General features: G+C 35.3%; 2 protein-coding genes across 2 annotated transcripts; both read right to left on the bottom strand.

Annotated features, from left to right (window-relative positions):
* Positions 1 to 2,479: 2,479 nt before the first annotated feature.
* Positions 2,480 to 3,874, bottom strand: LOC107810954 (uncharacterized). The gene has a single exon (XM_016635788.1). The coding sequence runs from the start codon at positions 3,872 to 3,874 to the stop codon at positions 2,480 to 2,482; it is 1,395 nt and encodes a 464-aa protein (XP_016491274.1).
* Positions 3,875 to 5,293: 1,419 nt separating this feature from the next.
* Positions 5,294 to 5,836, bottom strand: LOC142165276 (uncharacterized). The gene has a single exon (XM_075223865.1). The coding sequence runs from the start codon at positions 5,834 to 5,836 to the stop codon at positions 5,294 to 5,296; it is 543 nt and encodes a 180-aa protein (XP_075079966.1).
* Positions 5,837 to 11,241: the final 5,405 nt, after the last annotated feature.

The raw sequence follows: 11,241 nt of genomic DNA, 5'->3' as shown, positions 1-11,241 counted from the left end.
ACCATTAGGCCATCATAGCCTAAAGGAAGAAGTTCGGGCATAACAAAGATGGAGAAGAAAAACACACCAAAGCTCTTTCACTGAATATTGACCGAAAAATTATTCGGCGAACTCACCGACAAAGAAAATGAAGAGGGCTAGAAAAGAAACTCTCCAATGGTGATTTTATTTGATCTTTTGGGACGAGCTAATGAAAATGAGGTTAGAAAAATATTGAAGGCATAAGTCAGGTGGGAAAGAAAATAGTGGGATGAAGGAGGAGGGGAGATTAGGTGGTCCAGCAATGGTGGGGGTGTAGCAGGGGCTGTGTATTTTGGGTGGGAGAAGATGAGATAGAAGAAAGGATTGAGAGAAAAACAATAAATTAAAAAGAAAAAATAAGAGAAAAAAAGAGAAAAAGAAAGTGGGACCCCACAATTAATTAAGTTAAGTTAAATATATAATGTCAAATAAAAATATTATATATGTTTGATTTAGTATGTAATTAATATTCTTTTCTTAGTTCTACTCGAGTTTGGGGAGTGAAACCACCTTCTCTGCTATGTCACCAATTAGGGAGGAATTCAATTTATCGCATGTTTGGCCAAGCCGGAGAAATCAGCTTATTTTGAGAAGTGCTTTTTTCAAAAGTGCTTTTGAAAAAAGTACTTTTGGAGAGAAGCAGTTTGTGTTTGGCTAATCAGTCTGAAAAGCACTTTTGAGAAATAATTTGTGTTTGGCCAAGCTTTTTAGAAAGTGCTTTTAAGTGTCAAATTACGAATAAGGACATGAATAGATTTACTTAATAATTAATATTATAAGTAAATAAATAATATCAAAATTTTGTTATTACATGCAATAATTAAAAAAAATTATTTTATTTAAGTAAAATATGAAAATAAAATTTAAAAGTACTTAATTCTTTTAATATAAGTTAAATATATTAAAATTCCTTCAACAAATATAAAAGCATTCACCCCTAAAGTCACTATATATTAGAAAGTTTTCCTAAAAATAAGAAGAAATATTTATAAATTAATATCCTAAGTATTAGGTTTAAGGGTTATTTTGGTATATACTATATTTTGTTAAGGGTATTTTAGGTAAGAAGAAAAGCCAAAACTGCTTCTGCTTCTGCTTTTGGAAAGAAATTACTTTTTTCTGCTTCTCTGAAACTGCTTCTGCTTCTTCCCAAAAGCACTTTTTTTTCCCAAATAAGCTTGGCCAAACACCTCAAATTAGGAAAAAAAAGTGCTTTTGGGAAAAAAAGTTTTTTTTCCCCTTGAGAAGCTTGGCCAAACAGGCTATTAGTCTGGACAAGTATAAGATGGAAAAAGAACGCCTGTAAAGGTTGAGTTGAAAACTGATTTTTCAGGACAAGTTCGGGGTGCATCTTATGTATTTCCCTTTTTTATTACAAGATTTTTTTTTCTTAAAAGAAAAGTATTGCCGAAACCTAGAACATCTTTTTGAGGTTCTTATATCAATAAATCAAATGAAAAACCCCCTAATAAATATAAGAAAGCTTTTGTTCTAAAAAAAATATAACCAGAGACTTGTGTGACCATTTTATTTAAAAATAAATAAATTATTATAGACAATATAATTTCATATAATTAATCAAGTTGTGTCAACAGTCACGGCTCAAAAACACCCTTGTGGATCTCCCTTCTTTTGTTTACCATTCATTAATTCATATATTGCTTCAAGAAAATTCTTTTTAAATGCTCAACAAGTTCATTTGTTCTTGAATATGAGAGATTCATTTTAATTCAGTTGATCTATAGCCTTCAATGACTACCGAACTTTGGTTGATTAAAAAGAAATAGTTTTCTGACTTTACCGATGCATGGGTCAGTAGTAAAGAGTATAGCACTTTTTGCAATATTTGATAAGCAAATTATGTATGACTAATCTTTCTAAAAAGTACTTTTGATTGTGAAATTACAAAAAAAGACAATAAAGATTTAGTTTACATTTAGCATTACCTAAAAAAGCAAAATTTTAATATTTATTATAAAAAAACTAATTAATTTTTTTATTTATATTTAACTAAAGTATAAAACATAAAGTAATATATATTATAAAAAATTAATTAATATGAAATATAAGTCTATAAAAGTACTAATATTGGTAGGAATATATACGCTTACAAATTACGTGTATGAAAAATACTGTCAATTCGTGAGAAAACAACAAACTATGTGGTGTTGCATTATGTCAACTATATAATATGCATGCATGCCAAAAAATATTATAAAATAAAATTACAAACTGGAGATCATATAACATTGGCATACTACAAAAGAAAAAAAATTATACCTTATGAATAAAGTTCTTAAATGTAGTGATTAGCATTGCAATTCTTTTTTTTGGATATTAAAGAATTTTATTTACTAATTGTAATATGTACCGCTCAAAAAAATCAAAGTGGCAAGAGTTGGACATGAAGCCCCAACTCTGCAGCAAAGAGGCAATCTATCCATTACTAGCTCCTCAACTACTCACCCTCCTTAGGGATAAAACTAAGTTCTTCTAGTTTCCTCTGCAACCGTAGCATGTAGTGAACTTCTTGAATAACTTGTCTTATCAATGCACTTGCAGGCCTGCTCCTTTGCTGAAATAGTCTCAAGTTTCGTTCATGCCAAATACAATATACACCACATGCCAAAGTCATTCGATAGATAATTGCCCCAGTCGATCTACCTTTACTATTTTTCACAGCCCAATCGACTTCATTTTTCCATTCCCCAGAAACCCTATTAATACCTTGCCACTGCAACAACTTGTCCCAAATAGCAAAAGAATAATGACAGCTGAAGAAGACATGGTCTGCAGATTCATTCCTATCATTGCATAGAGGACACACCAGACTATCAACAGAAATCAACTGTGCCACTCTATCCTTTGTAAGGAGCCTTTTATAGATAGCCAAGTATAAAATAAAAGTCCATCTAGGAGCACCATGATTGCTGCAAATTAGTCTTCTCCATTCAACTTTTGGACAATCTCCCCTAATCTTACAGTATAACTTCTTAATGGAGAAGCTGTCCATTTGATACACATCTTGTTCTAGAATACCTACTTTCTCAAAAATAAGTTTGGCTTTTAGGATCTTTCTAATCACCCACGATGCTTGATTAGCCTGCGAGTCCCACACCCTTCTACCCTTTACATAATAAATGTGCACCCATTGTACCCACAATTTATCTTTTTTCTTGCAAAGATTCCATAGCAACTTGCAAATGGCAGCAGCATTCCATGCATGTACATCTAGTAGCCCAAGACCTCCAGCCGCTTTAGGATAGCATAATCTTTCCCAAGCAATTAGAGCTTTCCTTGACATATCAACACTGCATGTCCATAAGAATCTTTTGCATAAGGACTCAATTAATTGGACCACCTTCTTTGGAAGAACAAAAACCTGAGACCAAAATATCTGTATAGAAAATAGGACAGACTTTATGAACTGCAGCCTACCGGCATATGACAGAAAACTAAATGTCCAAGAGGTAATCTTATTCAGTATCTTGTCCAGCAATGGTTTATACTGCAACACATTAGTCCTCTTTGTGCTAAGTGGAATCCCTAGATACCTGAAAGGTAACTCTCCTTTTGTAAAACCAAGGGCCTGCAAGATAGCATTCTGATCATCTTTACACACTCCTCCAAAATAAATGGAGCTTTTGTCAGCATTTGCAACCAATCCTGAAGCTTGAGAGAATATTTGAAAGCAATTATATAACATTTGAACAGAGACAAAATTACCCCTACAGAATAACAGGAGATCGTCGGTAAAACCAAGGTGAGTAATGTTCATTCTAGCACATTTGGGACGAAAATTAAAATCACGCTGCCTCTTAAAAGTCCTCAACTGCCTGTTCAGATACTCCATGGCTAAAATAAAGAGAAAGGGAGACAAAGGGTCCCCTTGTCTTCATCCTTTCCTTGCTTGAAAGGGAGCAACAGGAACACCATTAATGATAATGGTATAAGAAACTGTTTTAATACAAACCATGACCCACTTTATAAACACCTCAGGAAAATTTAAACAGTTAAGAACTTGCTCCAAATAAGGCCATTCAATCGAGTCATATGCTTTCCTCATATCAATCTTCATCATACACCTAGGAGATATTCCTTTTCTCCCATACCCTTTGACTAATTCATGACTCATAATTATGTTATCAATGATCACCCTACCTGGCACAAAGGCAGATTGACTAGTATCTACTAGCATATCCATAACTTGTTGTAGTCGTTGAGTCAAAATTTTGGATATCAGTTTGTAAAGGATGGTGCAACATGAAATAGGTCTGAAATCAGATACTCTAGAAAGGTTCTGTACTTTGGGAATTAGAGTGATAGTGGTACAATTTATAGGTTGATACAGGTAACCTGATGAAAAGAACTCCAACGCAGCATTTGTAACTTCATCACCTATGACTGGCCAGGCTTTTTTAAAGAAATATGCATTATATCCGTCACATCCTGGTGCCTTGAGATCATCGATATCTTTAAGAGCCCGACTTACTTCATTTCTGGTAATCGGGGTAATTAGTAGAAGTTGGTGGTGCCTTTCTAGTGTCTTTCCTTCCCTCATAACTAGAGGGTTTATGGATGGAAATTGATCAGCTACGGCTCCAAGTAAACCTTTGTAGTAATTGGTTATTTCAGCATTAATCTCATCCTGCCCTTGTATTAAAATTCCATTTGCATTTATCAAACTCTTTATTCTATTCTGAGATATTCTATTCTTCATGTTTGCAAAGAAAAAAACAGTGTTAGAGTCTCCAAGTTGCAACCACTGTACTCTTGACTTCTGCCTAAATATATTTTCCTCAATGTTGTCCCATTTTTCCATTTGTTGCTTTGTCTCCCTTTCCTGGGCAAAAAATGCAGGATTATGATCATTGTTTCTCATTTGCTCCTGAAAATCTGTTAGTTTCTCCCTTAAACTCTTTATTTTGAGGTTAACCTATTTAAATGCCTGAATATTCAGCTTCTTCAGGCCCGCCTTAGCACACCTCAATTTCTGCCAAACAATGTTCATAGGATCTCCCATTGAATTTATGTGCCAAGCATCACGCACCACCCTTAGGAAGTCCTCATGATCAGCAATGCAATTGACAAATCTAAATGTCTTTGATCCTACTAAGACAATGCCCTCCATTTCAATACATAATGGTGAATGGTCAGAAAAGTTTGGATCCAAAATAATGACCTCCAGATGCAGAAACTTTATCAGCCATTCAGCATTCACTAAAGCCCTGTCTATTTTACTGAAAATATGGCTATTCATCCACGTAAACCATCACCCAATTGACTTCATTTCAGCCATCCCAGTATCCAGAAGATATTCACAGAAGTCCCTAGTCTCCACCTCTTGTACTGGACTACCACCTTGTCTATCCTCAGCTGACATAATAGTGTTAAAATCATCCATAACTGCCCAGGGTCCCTGTTGAGTGTGATATAGGGACCTCAACTCAGCCCATAGCCTTCTCCTATCATCTATGGTATGCGATCCATAAACAACTGTTAAGTTGAAAAGCAAATTAAGTTTGTGAATAGACACACTACCATGAATATACTGCTCGGACATGCTCACCATGTTATAGCAAATATAATTAGGATCCCAGAGGATCCATATTCTACCTCTACTGCTATATTGATAGTTATGACACCAACCCCAACCTCTACCAAACTTGCTAATAATTTTCGTTGCATTGTGCTCTTTAACTCTATGCTCAAGCACTGCAATTACACATATACTATTATTCTTTAGAAACAACTTGAACTCTTTTTGCTTATAGGCCTTGTTGAAGCCTCTAACATTCCAGGCTACCAGATTCATATCGGAATAATGAGAGGAGCTGAATCCACTGCAACCACCTCATAACTACACTGGCCTCTGTTATTATTATCCCTATAGCTTGGCAATATTTGTTGAACATTATCTTATATTAATGGACTAAACTCATTTGCAATATTTGTATCAACTCTTTCAGTAGGTTGTGCTCTTTTTGCAACTGATTTCCCCTTCACGGTCTTCTATTGCTCATCTTGTCCTGGCAAAGTTGAGTTGGTTTCATTCTGTTTTTGGGCATTCTTTACACCTTGCTCCCTGTTAGCAGCCAAAGAACCACCCTCATGTATGATAACAATTGTTCCAGGCCTTCTTAACCAAACTTGCTTAGGTTTAGTAGTTTTGCCTTTAGGTATTTCAGCCTTAGGCACTACAGCATTTGACACTTCAGCTTTAGATGCCTTCTGTGTTGGCTTGCAAGTATGTCCGACCTAACACATGTAGGACAGTATTCTGGAACCCAATCATATACAATATGTTGTTCAAACAATCTACCATTAGTATGCAATACCTTTATCACATTTGGTAATTCCCTAGTTACATCCATTTCAACCAAAATCCTACCATAGAAAATACGATCCACATTGGTTGTGCACTCGTCGGCATATAAAGGAAAACCCAAACCACTTCCAATCCTGCTTAGAGAGTTCATACCCCAGCAACTTAATGGTAGATTTGGCAGCTTGACCCATATTGGCACAGTTTGGAGAACTTCAGCTTGAAAATCAAAGTTAGCCGACCATAGTTTAACGATAATTAGTTTATTATTAATAGTATATGGGCCTGAGTAAAGAACTTCATCCCTATCCTCTACGCAGTTAAACCTCACAACAAAGTACCCATCGTTATGATAAAATATCTTTGGCTTCGAGGCAAAATTCCAGTGAGTAGAAATAAATCGTTCAAGTGCGCCAATAGTTCAATCAGCACCCACAACATATAATATCAAGGCCAGCTTGCATTTCTCATTTTCCCGTTCCACTTCCTCCTTGCTCAATTCAATAATCTTCTCACCATCCTACACAATCGGGGCAACAAAAATTTAGATTCATACCTCTAGCGGCCATTCGATTACCATTGAATAAATTCTTCCATTCCTTTTCCCCTACTTAGTGATGAGTTCCATTTGCTGCAACTGTCATCTCCACATTTGTTGCCGTTTCAACGGGCTTTGCAAGGTTTAATCGCCTCTGCGCCCCAAGAGATGCAGCTTCTGGTTTTGTTACATTCATCTTGGCAGCACCTTGCTGGTTAGTGACCACCGGATGTAGCACCTCGGTACTCGTCCCTTCACCTATTTTAGTAATTTCTGATCCCCTCAATATGGTTACAGCACCTGCGGAATAGGTCGGCGTTCGTAGTTCACCCAAATTGTTTGATAGTGGGGGCCAATTTTCCTTTTCAGATCCCAACTTGTCCAGTGCATCAATAGCCTCCTTTGCACCTCCACTGCGTCTGATTACTTCCATGGTCTTCTGCGCGACCACCTGAGGTTGGATCGGCTCCTTTCGCGCCCCCCCTCTTCTGCCCATTGCCGGCCTAGGCTCACAGTAGCTAAACACGCTTATCGTACGCTTTTTGACAGAAGGAAAACAGAATCGGTAGTTGCAACCACTATCTTCTTAGATCTTGGATTTTAATATGTTGAAATCTAAAATTAATATAGTGGCGGTTCAGAATGCCATTTCATCTATGGCACAACCAATTCTACAAATGCAAATATGATGACTTAGCATTGCTATTTCAAATAGTAACAGGAAGCGAAGAACAGGAGAAACAGCGAAGGAGAAAAGACAAGATGTATTTATAATAGGGAGATTATTCCAAATAGGAATAAGAAAAGAAAGAATAAAAATACGGTAAAAATAAAAAAGAGAAGAAAGGGAATAGAGATAAAAAAGTTATATTAATAAAAGATAATTTAGGAAATACTATAATTTTATGGTAAAGATATTTTTATCTTGAAAAAATAAATTTTCTGCTTGGGCCAAACAAGCTCGTATTGTGAAGGCAAAGCTAGCTGCCAGGCTTTAGAGAGGTGAACTTTTATTTTTGTTTTGAGATTTGTACATAATGTTCACTAGGTAATGAAAGTTATTTACTTACCAATAAAATAATATAAAAATAATTTTATAACTTTAATAATATAACAAGTAAAATTTAGAAATCATGCGTAAGATGTGTGCTTTCTAAATGAAGACATTCATACAAGAATAGAAAAAAAAGAATCAATCATGAAAACTATAATTCAGAAGGTGCTAACTGAAACTCTTCATCGTACCTAGAGCAGAGAATTCACAACCCAAAGACGGTTTCTTCCTTTACGGGTCGTTTGGTACGCGGACAAAATAGTACCGGAATTATAATCAATCCCAGCACTAATTTATACCACTTGAGGTATGGTATAAAATAATACCACATTTGATGGTATAAGATGGGATAGATGAGATAATAGGTGGGATTAAATTTATACCTTGTTTGGTTGGAGGTATAAATTTATCCTCGGATTAATTTATATCTCCAACCAAACAAGGTTAAATTTAATCTCACCTCTTATTCCCTCTTACCAAACGACCACTTAGTCTTTTATTTTTGTCCATAATTTATTCATCCTTTCTTTTATTATTGAAACAAGATTTTCGCCCATTATTTTACGATAGAAACCGGAAAACAAACAAAAACAATATCTGAATACTCTTTTATTAATTATTTTGCTTTCACGACTTATTACAATGTTGAAATTAGTAAAGTGTCTTTTTAGATCTTTATATATAAAAGATAGATCTCTTATGTATAACAAATCTTCCATCTGTAAATTTAAAAAATAAAAGAGAGAGAGAGAGAAATGGGGTCGTAAAATTTTAAAAATAATGGATGGATAAAAGTTGCAAAGTATGAAATGAGATTAGGCCGTCATTCTTAAGATGAACAGTAATGAGGAAGCATTAAAGGACTTAGACTTATACATATAGGATAAGCAATGAGAGTAACCTAGAATTTGGTAGGAGACTTCAGCAACGATAAATCGAAGTAAGAATTATGGTATAGTAAGACCTACCTTGATGCGGTAAAGTCATACGGATGGATAAACGGATCTATGAAATAAAATATAGCAATATTCGTAAGTTCAACAAAGTACTGAGCAAAGAACTTCAGTATACCCATAGATGCCCAGAGGGACATCTTATCAAGTTCTGTATACGTTTACAAAGTGAGGACTAGAAATTGGCTAAAAGCTGGAGGAAAAAGGAGAGAAGAGTCGCATAGGCACACTTACAAGGTCAGAGTCGTACAGGCTGCATGATGGAAGGTAGCAACAATTACGAGATTGGAATGATTCCGACCACAAGTCGTAGCGTGAGAAAGAGGCCTAAAGGGGGGAATGCCCTGGCCTTTGGATTATTCACAAAACAGTTGCCTAAATGACAAGGAGAGTATTAAAGTATTCGCAAGAGCTATGAGTTATGAGAATGATAAGTGCATCAGTCAACATTCGAGGACGAATGTTCCAAATGAGGGAATGATGTTATACCCCATGTTTTCGTACGTGAAAGTATGCCATAAGTAAATTGATGAAAGCTCGGAAATGAGATATTACATTCCGCAATCGATGTAAGTTCAGGAATGAGATTATTTTGAGATTATAAGTATTATGCGATTTATAACAAGTGATACGTAAATTCGTAAAGATGAGAGGGTAAGCGAATCAAAGAAAATAAGTTTCATCGAAGTTTGGCATTTTGATAAAATACGGTTCAAGCTATAAACCCTGTATATATGAAATAGTGTCATACAAGGTACCATATGACCATAATAGTAAGGTTTATAAGGTGTGTTAAAAGTGAGTAGCATTTTAAGTAATTTGAGATAATTCTTAATTATGTGAATAATTGAGTAATTATCGGTAAGTGAGAGATTAACAAGATAATCAAGAAAATTATTGGATAATTAATTATTATTTGGATAAGATTAAGGCTCCCATAAGGTTGGATAAGAAAACCAAGTAATGACTCTGGTTGTAGGAAGATAGGTGGAATTTTAAGAGATTTTTGGGCGGCCAAGTCTTACAAAGGGGGGACCACACCACCAAGACTTAAAAGTCTCTCTAATTCTCAAAATTGGATGCTTACAACTACTGTGTAATATGTAAGGCTTCAGCAAAGATATGAATTTGCATTAGCAATGTGAGTGGCTTCAATCTTTCATACAAATACTATTTAATACTATAGCAACATGGGATTTGCGATTCTAAGGGAGTACAGTGCAATCTTTCTTAAGAATATCATACGAATATTTTCTTCCTTCGATCCGCTATTACGTGTTATTGCAATTGACGTGTGTTAAAGGGATTGTCAAAAGAATTGGCTCAGGTATGTTAAGGTTATCCCTTCTTTCCTTTTGGCATAATCCATATGATACAAACGAAACGAGCAAATGCACAACTTTCATAAATGACTCTATTCATAGAAATACTAGAGATGCTTATGTTCTTAATTCACCATATGTTCTATTATTTTATCATCTGTTCATGGGTCTTAGAAAATAAGTAAGTTGATAAAATTTATTTTATGATAATAATCAGTGGCATAATGGTCTTATGACGTTTCAAGAGATTTATTGACGTAATTCTCATGCATTGCATTCATTTATACATGTACATTGAACTATGACCAGATAGTATTATATACGTGTATATATGTATATGGGATATGTGAAATAGTTACGGCGTTATATACGCACCACCACCTGATCAACTGGTATATACTTTGATGATTTTACCCACAGTGGCCGAGATGATATGATGGGATGCCCTCAGAGGCCTGATGATATTATGAAACATGTACCTATGCACGATATGACATTCATACACATATGCATGACACTATAAGTATTTCATGATTTATAGAGTTATCCAAACTTACGTTTACTCCACATTTATTCCATGTCTTTTATATACTTGTTTATGTGCCTTACATACTCGGTACACTATTCGTACTAACATCCTTTTATTGGGGACGCTGCATTCATGCCTGCAGGTATAGACAATCAGTTTGACGAGCCCTCATAGTAGACGAGGTTAGCATTCAGCAAAGGATCGATAAGACTCCACCTCATTCAGAGTGCAGCCGAGTCTATGAGTCATTGTGTCAGAATTTTGCTACAGACTTATGGGTAAGCCAGTACCCTGTCCCATTTGATGGCAAATACTCTTAGAGGTTTTATAGATAGAGGTTCATTTTGTACAGTATGTCAGAGGCCATGACAACCCATATGTATTCATATTTTAAGAAAGATGGTTCATTGATACAATGTTTTCCCACTTATAGTTATACATTACGAGTTGTGGCCATGTTGGACCAGATACCAATGATAGTATGATAAGAAATATATGC

Source organism: Nicotiana tabacum, chromosome 10 (assembly GCF_000715075.1).
Source record: "Nicotiana tabacum cultivar K326 chromosome 10, ASM71507v2, whole genome shotgun sequence".
NCBI classification, from domain to species: domain Eukaryota; kingdom Viridiplantae; phylum Streptophyta; class Magnoliopsida; order Solanales; family Solanaceae; genus Nicotiana; species Nicotiana tabacum.
Note: the sequence above shows the minus strand (reverse complement) of the source record. Positions and strands in the feature narration are given on the sequence as shown.

Bases quoted from the DNA above. Each gene is read 5' to 3' on its own strand.
- LOC107810954 (XM_016635788.1), bottom strand. From the start codon at position 3,874: ATGGAGTATCTGAACAGGCAGTTGAGGACTTTTAAGAGGCAGCGTGAT.
- LOC142165276 (XM_075223865.1), bottom strand. From the start codon at position 5,836: ATGAATCTGGTAGCCTGGAATGTTAGAGGCTTCAACAAGGCCTATAAG.